Raw genomic sequence first — 17,520 nt, forward strand, 5'->3', positions numbered from 1 at the left:
CTACAATGTAATACAATACAATGACAATGGAGGGATTACTGTACTGTGTCCAGCCTAAAGGCACATTTCGGTGTCTAGGAGGGAGGGACACGGCTCTCTCAAAAAGATGGAGTTGATTTCTGTGTCCTCCTTTTTAGATGTATGGTGTCAATTGCAATGCATACACACTGTTTCTTTTTCAGAAGTTCAGTAGCATAGTCTGATAAAGTGGGGCAGTGGTATGGGTATTCTAATTGGGGCAGCTTTACTGGGGTGGTTTACTAGTGGTTAGAGCACTGGTCCAGTAACTGAAAGGTTGCCCGATTTAATCCCTGAGCTGACAAGGTAAAAATTCTACCCCTGAACAAGGCAGTTTTGTAAATAAGAATTTGTTCTAAGCTGACTTGCCAAGTTACATTTTTTAAATATTATAGAGATCATGTTCTATGTGGGTGGTACATAAGATGTTAAAGGCCTATTCAATATTTAAACCACCTGGGTATAAAATCACATTATCATATTACATTATTTGAATTTAAAGTTTATATTTTAAGCCTTGACTAGACGTTACATTGTGCTTTCTAATCTTATCTAGTTTATTTTATCGCCCTACTTCAAAATAACAGCCATTCCTCTCCTTTAAATTATCCACACCCCTTTAAGGCGTCTGTCTGCTGGCTGGCTGGAGCTGTGTGTCCAATGATGTATATTTAAATCGTTGGTTGTGTCTCGCACTGCTGTCAATACCACACCACCCAACATATTAATGCAATGCAATGGGAATATAACGATCATGGCTAAGAAACAAATATTGTTAACGCTTTTCGTCCTGGGCTTATTCAGAAGTTATGATGGTGAGTATAATGTTTTTTTTTTACGCCTGTGTGTATTTATTTACTTGGTTTGTGCGACTGGGGCTGACATCGCTTGGCACAACAACATGGCGCACGTAACGTTATTTGGTATCAAGCAAGCCGAGTTCGCAAATTGGACCTGATTTTTATTTTTATTTATTTTTTACTGGTAGTTCATTGTTTAAATAGAGCAGAAATAAATTAAGAGAAGCAGCTACATACCCTTCTTCACTGCGTTGTTTAAAGACGCATCATAACTAGCTATCTACTTGAGAATATCACAACGCCAGCTAGGTCTCTGGCCAGCTAGTAGCTAATTGTCAGCTACGATCACGTTAGTAAGGTAACATCTCAGAGAGCACATTTTTGGGATTTGGTAAGAACAGTCAAGGTTAACTATCTACCAAGGATCTTTCACCATTCCTTGACACCCAACACAATAATCAAATAGCAGCAGTTTGAGTCATCTGATCAAAGTTAAATGAAGGCATTTGCTGTATTCTCAAAAGCTAATATGGCAATTTCGGTTTTATTTATAATAAACGACCACATAATATTACATATCATATTATCGGCTTCAGGCTCAGATTCATACAGGTATGATATCCTTATTCCTAAATATGAGTTTGTTTTTTCATCGTTTTCAGTGAGCACATATTTGGTTATCTGCTTTTTAACAGTTTCTGATAGTGTGTAGACTATGCTCTGCACACACGATAACGAGTGGTTTTTAAAGTGAAGCTCTCAATAAGCTTTTGCTGAAACTACAACACAATGAGGGACTGAGGCTGACCTATTTAGCTTTCAAGAGCTGCTGTACATTGCAAAATGAGCCATTGTGTGGTGTTCTACCCATCAGCCTGAATACACTATGGCTTACACTGTAGCTATCATTATTTGATACAATATTTAATTTATAAAGGAGGAAATTGGATGTTAAACAGAGAAGTTGAGGGACGTACCTTACAGTAGTCAGGGCAGTGTGTGTGTCAGAGATGGAGAGCCATGTTATGTGAATCTGACAGTCGAACCTTAGAGGTTGTCAGGGCCAGCAGCAGAACGTGAGAGAGTGGGTTCATGCACCTTGTTCAGTTGAAGTCTGGGTGCTTTTGTGTCAGAAATGAGGGCAGTTTTGAAGTTAGGCAGAAAGTGGCGACCTCCATCTTGTAGGCTACCCAGGGGCAGGTCCACTGCTGCTACACCCCCACCCTCTGCATGAACATGCAGCCCCAGTGAACATGAACCTCATCTGATGGAGCAGATAAATGGAGGACTGGTACAACTGTAATGCAGCAAGAAGCTGCCTTTTTCACTCACTCAATGAACTATTCAACAATGAGCAAACAGAACACCCCCCCCCCAGCCCCAGTTCCTCCTCTCCCTGGCCTTTAGTGCTTTTCAAGGTCTATAAACAGTCTGTCCCTCCTGATAAACCCCCTAATTGTGCACTCATGTTTGAATAACATGGATGATATGGTTTGGCTCTACTGTGGTTGGGTGCTTGTCTTCAGCGTTGTCTTATCAAACACAGATTGCATGTATACAGTCCTTTTACATTTAATCTGGGCACAGCAAGGGGCTCTGTTGTATCCATGTTTTGATATTTTTTTTAAAGCCCAAAAAGTTGGATAATGGTGATTTTCCAGCTTGTTATATAATCTGCCAGACTGAATGGTGTTAAAAGCCTGAATAAAAAAATCACAGCTTTTCTTTGCAACTGACTCATTGTGAAAGTGTGAGCCTGTTTCAACCTTTAAGTCCTGTTTCTGTAGGCCTATTTGATTGCTGTTCTCCAGTTTTGTGACTTTAGGCAACTTTGAATGGGGTGGGGGCCACAAAAAATCTGAACTCATGAGGGGCCGCAGCTGCTCGCGGGTCTGCCGTACCCACATCCGCCTTCGATCTGTTGAGTTTAGGAAGATTTGCGTTGACGAAAAAGGTGTGTGTTGAGTTTGAACTTAACTCATTATGACATTATACTGAAAAAACTTGAACAATAAATAGTTTGCATAACTGTGACATGAAAATCTGGTAATTAACATGATTATGACATAAAGTGACCTGAATGCCACAACACTACATTTGGTAGTTTTAATTATGACAGACAATTGAAATACCACAACATCATAACCCAGTGACATCATAAACATCACAGCGTGCCTGTTAGGCTACATCACATAACAATGTACAAGAGAATGTTCAGTTTGCCTCTTTTCTCCTTCTCTCTACCCTTCCTCTTTCCCCCACTCCCTTCACACAGCCCTGTCACCAAACAATACCTGTACTGTGCTTGACTTCAGTAACACACCAAACACCTGCTTTTAACATCACTATGGCCCAAGGGTTGTTCCACCTCAAAAAGCACAAAAAATAGGATTTTGAAACCCACCATCTTAGATTGTTCAGAAATACTTTCTCTAGATAGAAGCAGATAATATTAGTATTCCTGCAGCATTATTTTGTTGAAATATAATTTAATCTCTGAGAAATTAAGCTAATTGATTGCTCCCTCATTGGCCATTTTTTTAAAGTATGATTCATATAATATTCAATAAATACAGTACAAAACCTCTGATTTGGACCACCCAAAAATATAAAAATATATTAGTGACAGATATTCATGCAAATATTTTTTTTTAATCGGAAAGATATGTTTCTATCAACTTGACTTGTTGTGGATTAAAGGCTGTGTGTGATGACGTAAAGCACATAAGTTCCCGCAATAATAAAAACAATTCAAGTTTAATTGGTTTCCATTGCATTTTCAATTCTACAGATGGTTTTGTCACAACCAGGTTAGTAAGTAAGACGTGAGGATTCCAAAGAAATAGTAAAAAGCCACTCGCGAACCCCCGCACATCCCATTTCAATCCCAAACCAACAACGAGTATACAGTATCAAATAAAGTTTAAAAATCGACTCAATCACAAGGTAACACAAGAAATGTACATAACTATAACAAGGCTATATACAGTGCCTTGCGAAAGTATTCGGCCCCCTTGAACTTTGCAACCTTTTGTCACATTTCAGGCTTTAAACATAAAGATATAAAACTGTATTTTTTTGTGAAGAATCAACAACAAGTGGGACACAATCATGAAGTGGAACGACATTTATTGGATATTTCAAACTTTTTTAACAAATCAAAAACTGAAAAATTGGGCGTGCAAAATTATTCAGCCCCCTTAAGTTAATACTTTGTAGCGCCACCTTTTGCTGCGATTACAGCTGTAAGTCGCTTGGGGTATGTCTCTATCAGTTTTGCACATCGAGAGACTGAAATTTTTTCCCATTCCTCCTTGCAAAACAGCTCGAGCTCAGTGAGGTTGGATGGAGAGCATTTGTGAACAGCAGTTTTCAGTTCTTTCCACAGATTCTCGATTGGATTCAGGTCTGGACTTTGACTTGGCCATTCTAACACCTGGATATGTTTATTTTTTAACCATTCCATTGTAGATTTATGTTTTGGATCATTGTCTTGTTGGAAGACAAATCTCCATCCCAGTCTCAGGTCTTTTGTAGACTCCATCAGGTTTTCTTCCAGAATGGTCCTGTATTTGGCTCCATCCATCTTCCCATCAATTTTTACCATCTTCCCTGTCCCTGCTGAAGAAAAGCAGGCCCAAACCATGATGCTGCCACCACCATGTTTGACAGTGGGGATGGTGTGTTCAGGGTGATGATCTGTGTTGCTTTTACGCCAAAACATAACGTTTTGCATTGTTGCCAAAAAGTTCAATTTTGGTTTCATCTGACCAGAGCACCTTCTTCCACATGTTTGGTGTGTCTCCCAGGTGGCTTGTGGCAAACTTTAAACGACACTTTTTATGGATATCTTTAAGAAATGGCTTTCTTCTTGCCACTCTTCCATAAAGGCCAGATTTGTGCAATATACAACTGATTGTTGTCCTATGGACAGAGTCTCCCACCTCAGCTGTAGATCTCTGCAGTTCATCCAGAGTGATCATGGGCCTCTTGGCTGCATCTCTGATCAGTCTTCTCCTTGTATGAGCTGAAAGTTTAGAGGGACGGCCAGGTCTTGGTAGATTTGCAGTGGTCTGATACTCCTTCCATTTCAATATTATCGCTTGCACAGTGCTCCTTGGGATGTTTAAAGCTTGGGAAATCTTTTTGTATCCAAATCCGGCTTTAAACTTCTTCACAACAGTATCTCGGACCTGCCTGGTGTGTTCCTTGTTCTTCATGATGCTCTCTGCGCTTTTAACGGACCTCTGAGACTATCACAGTGCAGGTGCATTTATATGGAGACTTGATTACACACAGGTGGATTGTATTTATCATCATTAGTCATTTAGGTCAACATTGGATCATTCAGAGATCCTCACTGAACTTCTGGAGAGAGTTTGCTGCACTGAAAGTAAAGGGGCTGAATAATTTTGCAAGCCCAATTTTTCAGTTTTTGATTTGTTAAAAAAGTTTGAAATATCCAATAAATGCCGTTCCACTTCATGATTGTGTCCCACTTGTTGTTGATTCTTCACAAAAAAATACAGTTTTATATCTTTATGTTTGAAGCCTGAAATGTGGCAAAAGGTCGCAAAGTTCAAGGGGGCCGAATACTTTCGCAAGGCACTGTACAGGGGGTATCGGTGCCTCGTCAATGTGCAGGGGTACAGGTTAATTGAGGTAAAATGACTATGCATAGATAATAAACAGCGAGTAGCAGCAGTGTAAAAAAACAAAAGGGGGAGATTCAATGTAAATAATCCGGTGGCCATTTGATTAGTTGTTCAGCAGTCTTATAACTTGGGAGTAGAAGCTGTTAAGGAGCCTTTTGGTCCTAGACTTGGTGCTCTGGTACCGCTTGCCGTGCAGTCCATGACTTTGGTGACTGGAGTCGTTGATAATTATTTTGAGTAATTCCTCTGACACTGCCTAGTATATGGTCCTGGATGTCAGGAAGCTTGGCCCCAGTGATGTACTGGCCGTACGCACGATCCTCTTTTGAGGATCTGAGGACCCATGCCAAATCTTTTCAGTCTCCTGGGGGGGAAAATGTGTTGTCGTGCCGTCTTCACGATTTTCTTGGTGTGTTTGGACCATGATATTTTGTTGATGTGGACACCAAGGAACCCGCTCCACTACAGCCCTGTCGATGTTAATGGGGGCCTGTTCGGCCCTCCTTTTCCTATAGTCCACAATCAGCTCCTTTGTCTTGTCACGTTGAGATAGAGGTTGTTGTCCTGGCACCACACTGCCAGGTCTCTGACTACCTCCCTATAGACTGTCTCATCGTTGTTGGTGATCAGGCCTACCACTGTTCTGTTGTCAGCAAACTTAATGATGGTGTTGGAATCGTGCTTGGCCACTAATCATGCACCCCTGAGGGGCCTCCGTGTTCAGGATCAGCATGGCAGATGTGTTGTTGCCTACGCCTACCACCATGCCAAATCTTTTCAGTCTCCTGAGGGGGAAAAGGTTTTGTCGTGCCCTCTTCACGACTGTCTTGGTATGTTTGGACCATGGTAGTTTGGTGATGTGGACACCAAAAAACTTAACTCTCGACCCACTCCAATACAGCCATGTCAATGTTAATGGGGGCCTGTTCAGCCTGCGTTTTCCTGTAGTCCACGATCGTCTCCTTTCTCTGACTCACATTGAGGGAGAGGTTGTTGTCCTGGCACCACACTGCCAGTTCTCTGACCACCTCTGTGTTAGGGATCAGCGTGGCAGATGTGTTGTTGCCTACTCTTACCACCTGGGGGCGGCCCATCAGGAAATCCAGGATCCAGTTGCAGAGGGAGGTGTTTTGTCCCAGAGTCCTTAGCTTAGTGATGAGCTTCGTGGGCACTCTGGTGTTGAACGCTGAGCTGTAGTCAATGAACAGCATTCTCACATAGGTGTTTCTTTTGTCCAGGTGAGAAAGGGCAGTGTGGAGTGCGATTGAGATTGTGTCATCTGTGGATCTGTTGGGGCGGTTTGCGAATTGGAGTGGGTCTAGGGTGTCCGGGAGGATGCTATTGATGTGAGCCATGACCAGCCTTTCAAAGCACTTCATGGCTACTGACGTGAATGCCACGGGGCGTAATCATTTAGGCATGTTACCTTTACTTCCTTGGGCACAGGGACTATTGTGGTCTGTTTGAAACATGTAGGTATACAGACTAGGTCAGGGAGAGGTTGAAAATGTCAAGTGAAGACACTTGCCAGTAGGTTTGCGCATGCTTTGAGTACACATCCTGGTAATCAGTCTGGCCCAGCGGCTTTGTGAATGTTGACCTGTTTAAAGCTTTTGTTCACATTGGCTACCGAGAGCATTATCACTCAGTCATCCAGAACAGCTGGTGCTCTCGTGCATGTTTCAGTGTTGCTTGCCTCGAAGCGAGCATAAAAGGCATTTAGCTTGTCTGGTAGGCTCGTGTCAATGGGCAGCTCGTGTCTGGATTTCCCTTTTGTAATCCGTAGTAGTTTTCAGGCCCTGCCACATCCGGCTCTGACGCTCGTCTGTGTAGTAGGATTCAGTCTTAATCCTGTATTGACGCTTTGCTTGTTTGATGGTTCGCCTGAGGGCATAGCGGGATTTCTTATAAGCATCTGGATAAGTGTTCTGCTCCTTGACAGCAGCAGCTCCAGCCTTTAGCTCAATGTGGATTTTGCCTGTAATCCATGGCTTCTGGTTGGGATATGTACGTACAGTCACTGTGGGGACGACATCGTCGATGCATTTACTGATGAAGCCGATGACTGAGGTGGTGTACTCCTCAATGCCATTGGATGAAACCTGGAACATATTCCAGTCTGTGCTAGCAAAACTGTCCTCTAGTGTAGCATCTGACCACTTCCGTATTGAGTGAGTCACTGGTACTTCAGGAGGATAGACTTATGGTCAGATTTGCCAAATGGAGAGCTCTGTGTGGAGTAAATCCACTGAGTGGATATTTTTTTTTTCTCTGGTTGCACATGTGACATGCTGGTAAAACTGATTTTAAGTTTGCCTGCATTAAAGTCCCCGGCCACTAGGAGCACTGCTTCTGGGTGAGCATTTTCTTGTTTGCTTATGGTCTTAAAGCGTTCGTTGAGAGCGGTCTTCGTGCCAGTTTAGTTCTGTGTTGGTAAATAGACTGCTACGAATAATAGAGATGAGAACTCTCTTGGTAGGTCTACAGCTTATCATAAGGTACTCTACCTCAGGTGAGCAATACCTTGATACTTCTTTAATATTAGACATTGCGCACCAGCTGTTATTGACAAATAGACACACACCCCCACCCCTCTTCTTACCAGAGGTAGCGTCTCGGTTCCGCCGGAGCATGGAAAATCCCGCCAGTTCTATATTGTCCTTATCGTCGTTCAGCCACGTCTCAGTGAAAAATAATATGTTCGTTTTTGATGTCCTGTTGATAGGATCAGCTTAATCGTAGGTCATCAATTTTATTTTCCAATGATTGCACGTTAGCAAGAAGAACTAATGGCAGTGGGAGTTTACTCGCTTGCCTACGGATTCTCAGAAGGCTGCCTGATCTGCGTCTTTTCTTCACACAAAATGTGTGGATCTGGGCCTGTTAGAGTGAAAGCAGGATATCCTTCTCTTCGGACTCGTTAGTAACCTCTCTGGGATATGTGGGACGGTAGCGTCCCACCTCACCAACAGCCAGTGAATGTGCAGGGCGCCAAATTCAAAACAACAACACATCTCATGATTAATTAAAATTCCTCAAGCATACAAGTATTTTAAACCATTTTAAAGATAAACTTCTCGTTAATCCAGCCACAGTGTCTGATTTTCAAAAAGGCTTTACAGCGAAAGCACCACAAACGATTGTTAGGTCACCACCAATTCACAGTAAAACACAGCCATTTTTCCAGCCAAAGAGAGAAGTCACAAAAAGCACAAAGAGATAAAATTAATCACTAACCTTTGATGATCTTCATCAGATGACACTCATAGGACTTCATGTTACACAATACATGTATGTTTTGTTTGATGAAGTGCATATTTATATCAAAAAAATCTTGTTTTTACATTGGCGCGTTACGTTCAGTAGTTCTAAAACATGCGGTGATTGTGCAGAGAGCCACATCTATTTACATAAATACTCATTATAAATGTTGATGAAAATACAACTGTTATACATGGAATTAGAGATATACTTCTCCTTAATACAACCGCTGTGTCAGATATTTTAAAAACTTTACGGAAAAAGAAAACCATGCAATAATCTGAGTACAGCGTTCAGACAACAAAGCAGCCAAAAAGATATCCGCCATATTGTGTAGTCAACATTTGTCAGATATAGCATTATAAATATTCACTTACCTTTGATCTTCATCAGAATGCACTCCCAGTTCCACAATAAATTTGAGATTTTTTTCAATAAAGTTCATTGTTTTATGTCCAAATAGCTTATTTTGTTAGGGCGTTTGGTAAACAAATCCAAATGCGCGTGCAGGTCCAGCCGAACGAAAAGTTTAAAAAGTTCCGTTACAGCCCGTAGAAACTTGTCAAACTAAGTATAGAATCAATCTTTAGAATGTCTTTTTTATCATAAATCTTCAATAATGTTCCAACCGGAGAATTCCTATGTCTGTAGAAAAGCAATGGAACGAGAGCTAACTTTCGGGACCGTGCCTCAGAGTCTGTGTGTCATGGTCGTTGTATGGAGGAGACCAAGGCGCAGTGTGGTAAGTGTTCATACTACTTTAATTAAAGAAAGAACACTGAACAAACTATACGAAACAACAAAACAAACCGTGAAGCTGTTCAGACAGGAAACTAAACATAGAATAAGAAGCCTGTGGCACTCTGCCAGCCACCGGGCTCAATCCCCTCTCATTCGCCTCCACTTCAGTAGAAGCCTGAAACAATGTTCTAAAGACTGTTGACACCTAGTGGAAGCCTTAGGAAGTGCAACATGACCCCATTTACACTGTATATTGGAATGGCAAAGGATTGAAAAACGACCAACCTCAGATGTCCCACTTCCTGTTTGGATTTTTCTCAGGTTTTCGCCTGCCATATGAGTTCTGTTATACTCACAGACATCATTCACAGTTTTAGAGACTTCAGAGTGTTTCCTATCCAATACTACTAATAATATGCATATATTCGCATCTGGGACAGAGTAGCAGGCAGTTTACTCTGGGCACCTTATTCATCCACGCTACTCAATTCATCCACGCTGCCCTGTCACCAAGAAGTTAAAGGAAAACGTTTCTTCCAGTCTGCGGTGAGTAATCGCTGTACTCATGTCCAGAAGTTATTTTGGGTCATAAGAGTCGGTAGCAGCAACATTGTGTACATAAAAAAAAATTGCACAATTTGGTTGAGAGAAAGTAAAAAGTCAGCCATGTTCTTCGGCGCCATCAACCGTTCTCTGTCGTGGATGATGTTGGCTTTCGTCGACTGTTTGAGCACCGGTACACACTACCAAGTCGGTGCTATTTTTCACGTTTCCCTACTAGAGTTACACAGTATTGTTGAATCACATCCATGAGCTACTTGCTATGGGTGTCGCTGCTATTAGCTTCACGACTGATATGTGGGCCAGCGATGTCAGCCCCATGAGCATGCTGAGTGTGACAGCACAGTGGTTCGACAAGGATTTTGTACTGAGGAAAGCTGTATTGCATGCTCAAGAATGTGCTGGTTCTCATACCACTGCTGCCATGTTTGAAACTTGGAAACATGAACACACTCCTTATTCGAACAACTGTGTCTGCAGAAAACGTGATACCCTCTGCCATGGCATTGAAACGTGTGCTCAACAAAACTGCTGACACAGACCGTGGGGTTAACTTACAAAAGTACTCGAGGCTGTGAACTAGCGATTTGGTGGCATTCTCTCTAACCCTCTACTGTGTCGCCACCATGCTCAATGCTAGGTACAAGGGCCGCTACTTCGATGCAGACAAGAAACAGGGTTTACGTGAAATGTTACATACGCAGCTGGATAAGATAGAAACGGACACAGTGACAGTGCGCACCGAGGAAGAGGGGCCACGGACAGACAGCTGAAACTTCACCTCTTGACATGTATGATGAAATCCTTGTTGAGAATGAAAGGACTGAACAAATGAACAATGAAACCGCAAGTAAGTGAAAGAAATGGGTTTTGATGTTTTACTGGTAATGGGGACATAACTTTTGTGTGTGTAACCTTTATTTAACCAGGAAAGTAAGTTAAGAACAAATTCTTATTTACAATGACGGCCTACTCCGGCCAAACCCGGACGATGCTGGGCCAATTGTGCACCACCCTATGGGACTCTCAATCACTGCCGGAAGTGATACAACCTGGATTCAAACCAGGGACTGTAGTGACACCTCTTGCACTGAGATGCAGCGCCTTAGACCGCTGTGTGTGTGTGAGAACTAACTACCAAAAATGTCATATCGGTGCATCCCTAGTTTAAAGGTCTTGCTCACATCGGCTATGGAGAGCGTGATCACATAGTCGTCTGGAACAGCTGGTGCTCTCATGCAGTGTTTCTTGCCTCAAAGCGAGCATAAAAGGCATTTAGCTTGTCTGGTAGGCTCCCATCACTGGGCAGCTCATGGCTGGGTTTCCCTTTGTAGTCCATAATAGTTTTCAATCCTTCCACATCCGATGAGTGTCAAGAGCCGGTGTAGTAGGATTTAATCTTAGTCCTGTATTGATGCTTTGTCTGTTTGATGGTTCGTCTGAGGGCATAGCGGGATTTCTTATAAGCGTCCGGATTAGTGTCCCGCTCCTTGAAAGCGGCAGCTCTAGCCTTTAGATTCGGTGTGGATGTTCGCTGTAATCCATGGCTTCTGGTTGGGAAATGGGAGGACGTCGTTGATGCACTTATTGATGAAGCCGGTGACTGAGGTGGTGTACTCCTCAATGCCATTGGATGAATCCAGGAACATATTCAGGTCTGTGCTAGCAAAACAGTCCTGTAGTATAGAATCCATGTCATCTGACCACTTCTGTATTGAGCGAGTCAATGGTACTTCATGCTTTAGTTTTTGAATGTAAGCAGAAATCAGGAGAATAAAATTATGGTCAGATTTACCAAATGGAGGGTGAGGGAGAGCTTTGAATGCATTTCTGTGTGTGACGTAAAGGTGGTCTAGAGGTTTTTTCCTCTGGTTGCACATGTGACATGCTGGTAGAAATGAGGTAAAACGGATTTAGGTTTGCCTGCATTAAAATCCCCAGCCAAATGCTTCTGGATGAGCGTTTTCTTGTTTGCTTATGGCCTTATACAGCTCATTGAGTGTGGCCTTAGTGCCAGCATCGGTTTGTGGTGGTAAATAGATAGTGTGGTCTACAGCTCTGAGCAATACCTCGATTTCTTTAATAGTAGACATCGCACACCAGCAGGTATAGAGACGCCCCTCGTCTTACCAGATGTAGCTGCTCTGTCCTGACGAAAAACAGAGGAACCAGCCAGCTCTATATAATCTGTGTCGTCGTTCAGCCAAGTCTCAATGAAACATAAGATATTACAGTTTTTAATGTCCCGTTGGTAGGATATTCTTAATCGTAGATTGTCCAGTTTGTTTTCCAATGATTGCACTTTGGCCAATAATACCGAGTGTAGTGGTGGTTTACTCACTCCCAACAAATTCTCGCAAGGCACCCAGACCTCCGCCCCCGTATGTATTTTCTTAATTCGAATGACTGGGATGAGGGCCTGGTCTCCGGGAAGCAGTATATCCTTCGCGTTGGACTCATTTAAAGAAAAATCTTAATCAGTTCGAGGTGAGTAATCCCTGTTCTGATGTCCAGCTTTTCGGTCATAAGAGAAGGTAGCAGCAACATTGTGTACAAAATGAGTTACAACTTCTTCTTTTTTTAACTAACAAAATGGCAGCCATCCCCTCCGGTGCTAGTTTTCTATGTTTAACAATTAGTATGGAGTGGTGTCTCAGAGTATCGTTTCTTCATCCTATGTAATGCATTCTCAGTGAATTGTGTGTGGTTTTTTTTGGGGGGGGGGGTATTTCCTCATCAGATTAGTGATTGAAGTTGTTAGGTTTATGTCCCATTCTACATCTTGATATTACCAGGTTCTGACCGTAAATTGGTTCACCCAAATTACAAAATCAAATATTGGTTTCCTTACCCTGTAAGAAATCTATGGATAAGGTATGACAGCAACCCATGCTTTGGTTTTGTTTACCTGACCAGTGTTTCAAATGCTAACTTATTTTTGGCACAAATACAATGCACCTATATGGTACCTACAGTTGAAGTCGAAAGTTTACATGCACTTAGGTTGGAGTCATTAAAGGCTAATTGACATAATTTGAGTCAATTGGAGGTCTACCTGTGGATGTATTTCAAGGCCTACCTTCACTCAGTGCCTCTTTGCTTGACATCAAAAGAAATCAGCCATGACCCCAGAAAAAAAACTATAGACCTCAACAAGTCTGGTTCTTCTTTGGGAACAATTTCCAAACGCCTGAAGGTACCATGTTCATCTGTACAAACAATAGTACGCAAGTATAAACACCATGGGACCACACAGTCGTCATACCGCACAGTCGTCATACCGCTCAGGAAGGAAACGCGTTCTGTCTCCTAGAGATGAACGTACTTTGGTGTGAAAAGTGCAAATCAATCCCAGAACAACAGCTAAGGACCTTGTGAAGATTCTGGAGGAAACAGGTACAAAAGTATCTATATCCACAGTAAAACAAGTCTTATATTGACATGACCTGGAAGGCCGCTCAGCAAGGAAGAAGCCCCTGCTCCAAAACCGCCATAAAAAAAGCCAGACTATGGTTTGCATCTGTACCTGGGGACAAAGATCATACTTTTTGGAGAGATGTCCTCTGGTCTGATGAAACAAAAATAGAACTGTTTGGCCATACTAATCATTTATGTTTGGAAGAAAAAGGGGGAGGCTTGCAAGCCAAAGAACACCATCCCAACCATGAAGCACGGTGGTGGCAGCATCATGTTGTGGGGGTGCTTTGCAGCAGGAGGGATTGGTGCACTTCACAAAAAAGATCTCATGTATTCAGGAAAATAATGTGGATATATTGAAAGAACATCTCAAGACATCAGTCAGGAAGTTAAAGCTTGGTTGCAAATGGTTATTCCAAATGGACAATGACCCCAAGCATACTTCCAAAGTTGTGGCAAAATGGCTTAAGGACATCAAAGGCAAGGTATTGGAGTGGCAATCACCAAGCCCTGACCTCAATCCCATAGAAAATGTGTGGGCAAAACTGAAAGTGTGTGCAAGCAAGGAGGCCAACAAACCTGACTCGGTTACAGCAGCTCTGTCAGGAGGAATGGGCCAAAATTCACCCAACTTATTGTGGGAAGCTTGTGGAAGGCTACCCAAAACATTTGACCCAAGTTAAACAACTTAAAGGCAATGCTACCAAATACTATGAGTGTATGTAAACTTCTGACCCATTGGGGATGTGATGAAAGAAATAAAAGCTGAAATAAATAATTCTCTCTACTATTATTTTGACATTTCACATTCTTAAAATATTGTGGTGATCCTAAGACAGGGAATTTTTACTAGGATTAAATGTCAAGAATTGTGAACTGAGTTAAGGTGTATGTAAACTTCCAGCTTCAACTGTATATTAGCATTTTCACACTTCATGTTCAAATCATTCTGAAATATTAAAACCTTTTGTGAAACCCAATTATGTTAGTCAACATGATTTGGATCGCCCCCCCCAACATAGATGTGAATAGTCCCTATACTGTCACAGCCTAGTAGCTGTAACTGACAGACCCAAACAGGCATATGTGTGTTACTATCTATGCCATATATCTATACCATTATATCTCTATCTATACCACACCGAATAAAAGTCCCCAAATGACTTTGCTTAACCACTCAAGCCCAGGGGAAACTCTGAACCACAGCTGTACCTTGTATCAAGGTTGAGGGGTGAGAAGGTTCCTTCACTTCAGGGCTCTTTTGAAAATATGAAAAATCCCTGGCCTTTACAACTGTGCATGTACATCCTTGTTGATTAAAGAGCATCAGAGTAAACAAGCTTAAAGACAAACAGGGAATTGTTTGTGAAACGGTATGATTGAGATGTTTAAAGAAGAGGTGACAGGGAGAGTGACCAGCTCTCGTTCCCTGGGTTTGTGATATGTGGAAAGGGAGAAGTATTTTAGACTGAGGATGAGATGGGATGAGCTGGACTGTGTAGTAAGATTAAGCGCAGTTCATGGGATCTACAAAACAGGCATGTAATTACATTGAGAGGGGCTAATTCTGAAAGCATTTTACAAATGCATATCTTTTACCAAAGGAGTCATTTAGTAAGTTAAGAGGTCTGTTTTCCCCTATTATCTCATTTCTATCAATTGCATTATCTACTCTTCTGTAGTTGCGCATTGATTTTCAATGTTTTTTTCTCCGTCTCAAATTGACACGCTGCATCCTGTCTCCAAGGACTCCTGTGTCAAGGCTCTGAGTATCTGATGCCAGTCTCCCATGGGCACTATAACCAGGGGGAAAAATCAAATCAAGTACTCACAAGTTTGGGCTGCCTGCCTATTATGTATCTAGTTTTACTGTCTGTTTAAAATAAATGGGAACTCTTTTGAACAGACCTCGCTCTGGCCTTGATTGATCAAAGTATGTTGACATGGAAACATATTTTGTTCCAGCATAACCTACATGTTCTTCTCACCGATCAAATTATCATGTTTTCTGATGCTGGAGTTTCTCAGGCTTGCAGTTTTCCCTCTTGCTTCCCAATCATTCTTCAACCAAACACTGACCGAACATGGCAAATGGCCATTCCATCACATGAATGTTAACATGCCTCCCCACGGACTAAGTACCATGCGAGGAACACACTGTCTGCTTATCTGAGATCACTGAACCTATGTTTAGAAAGCCAACTAGAATCAGAAGACTGAGAGCACAGATACAATAACAGGAGCATGTGCACAAGCGTGCGTGCACACACACACACACACACACACACACACACTCTTCCTCTGTATCGATTTGAGTGGGATAGTCGGGGAGGATAGGGTGAGTAGAGTGTGTTTTCTGCGTGGTGGCGTCTGGGTGTCTTCATCAGGTGCCGCGCCTGGCCTGGTGCTCTTTCCTCCCTCGTCTAGAGTATCAGTACTTAACTACACTACCTACAGCAAGTCATAATCCCCTTTCATTTCTCACTACTTTAGCTATTCATGTTTTTGAAGCCTTATATTTTCAGGGTTCTGGTTACACTTTTAATTAGGCTTCTATCAACATTAAGCTTATTCAGCTTAATTCAGCTGATTTATTTCTAATATCTTTTAAGGCTTTTGTTTCCGGTAGAGAGATTTTAACTTTTCCATCTGTTTGAACAGAAATTAAAGCCTTTGCTTATGCCCCCAAAAATATATACAGTGCCTTCGGAAAGTATTCAGACCCCTTGACTTTTTCCACATTTTGTTACGTTACTTACGGCCTTATTCTGAAATTGATTAAATACAACAATTTCCTCAATCTACACACAATACCCCATAATGACAAAGGGAAAACAGGTTTTTAGATTTTTTTTTTTGCAAATGTATTAAAATTAAAAACAGATTCCTTATTTACATAAGTATTTAGAACCTATGAGAAATTGAGCTCAGGTGCATCCTCTTTCCATTGATCATCTTTGATGTTTCTAAAACTTGATTGGAGACCACCTGTGGTCAATTCAATTGATTGGACATGATTTCAAAAAGCACACACCTGTCTATATAAGGTCCCTTAGTTGACCGTGCATGTCAGAGCAAAAACCAAGCAATGAGGTCGAAGGAATTGTCCATAGCGCTCCGAGACAGGATTGTGTTGTGGCACAGATCTGGGGAAGGGTACCAACATATTTCTGCAGCTTTGAAGGTCCCCAAGAACATAGTGGCCTCCATCATTCTTAAATGGAAGAAGTTTGGAACCACCAAAATTCTTCCTAGAGCTGGCGGCCCAGCCAAACTGAGCAATGGGGGGGAAAAGGGTATTGGTCAGGGACTTGACCAAGAACCCCATGGTCACTCTGACGTGAGTTCTCCAGTTCCTCTGCGGAGATGGGAGAACCTTCCAGAAGGACAACCATCTCTACAGCGCTCCACCAATCAGGCCTTTATGGTATAGTGGCCAGACAGAAGCCACTCCTCAGTAAAAGGCACATGACTGCCCGCTTGGAGCTTGCCAAAAGGCAGAAACCAGATTCTCTGGTCTGATAAAACCAAGATTGAACTCTTTGTTCTGAATGCCAAGTATCACGTCTGGAGGAAACCTGGCACCATCTTTACGGTGAAACATGGGGGTGGCGCCATCATGTTGTGGGGATGTTTTTCAGTGGCAGGGACTGAACGGAGAAAAGCACAGGGAGATCCTTGATGGAAACCTGCTCCGAGCACTCAGGACCTCAGACTGGGGCGAAGGTTCACCTTCCAACAGGACAGCGAAGCACACAGCCAAGACAACGCAGGAGTAGCTTCAGGACAAGTCCCGGACTTGAACCTGATCTAATATCTCTGGAGAGACCTAAAAATAGCTGTGCAGCAACACTCCCCATCCAACCTGACAGGGAAGAATGGGAGAAACTCTCCAAATACAGGTGTGCCAAGCTTGTAGCGTCATACCCAAAAAGACTCTCAGGCTGTAATCACCAAGGGCGCTTCAACAAACTATTGAGTAAAGGGTCTGAATTAGAGGTCGACTGCTTATGATTTTTCAACATCGATACCGATTTATTGGAGGACCAAAAAAAAGCTGATACCAA

The 17,520-nt window shown here is 42.3% G+C and overlaps 1 protein-coding gene across 1 annotated transcript in view; it reads left to right on the plus strand.

The window, feature by feature from the left end:
* Positions 1-672: 672 nt before the first annotated feature.
* Positions 673-17,520, plus strand: part of LOC112254605 (activin receptor type-1B) — a 32,563-nt gene continuing 15,715 nt past the window's right edge. Inside the window, exon 1 of the mRNA XM_024427317.2 lies at positions 673-833. Coding sequence (XP_024283085.1) covers positions 746-833 — 88 coding nt within the window. The 5' untranslated portion in view covers positions 673-745. The remainder of the gene's footprint in view (positions 834-17,520) is intronic.

This window comes from Oncorhynchus tshawytscha, linkage group LG07 (genome assembly GCF_018296145.1).
Source record: "Oncorhynchus tshawytscha isolate Ot180627B linkage group LG07, Otsh_v2.0, whole genome shotgun sequence".
NCBI lineage: Eukaryota > Metazoa > Chordata > Actinopteri > Salmoniformes > Salmonidae > Oncorhynchus > Oncorhynchus tshawytscha.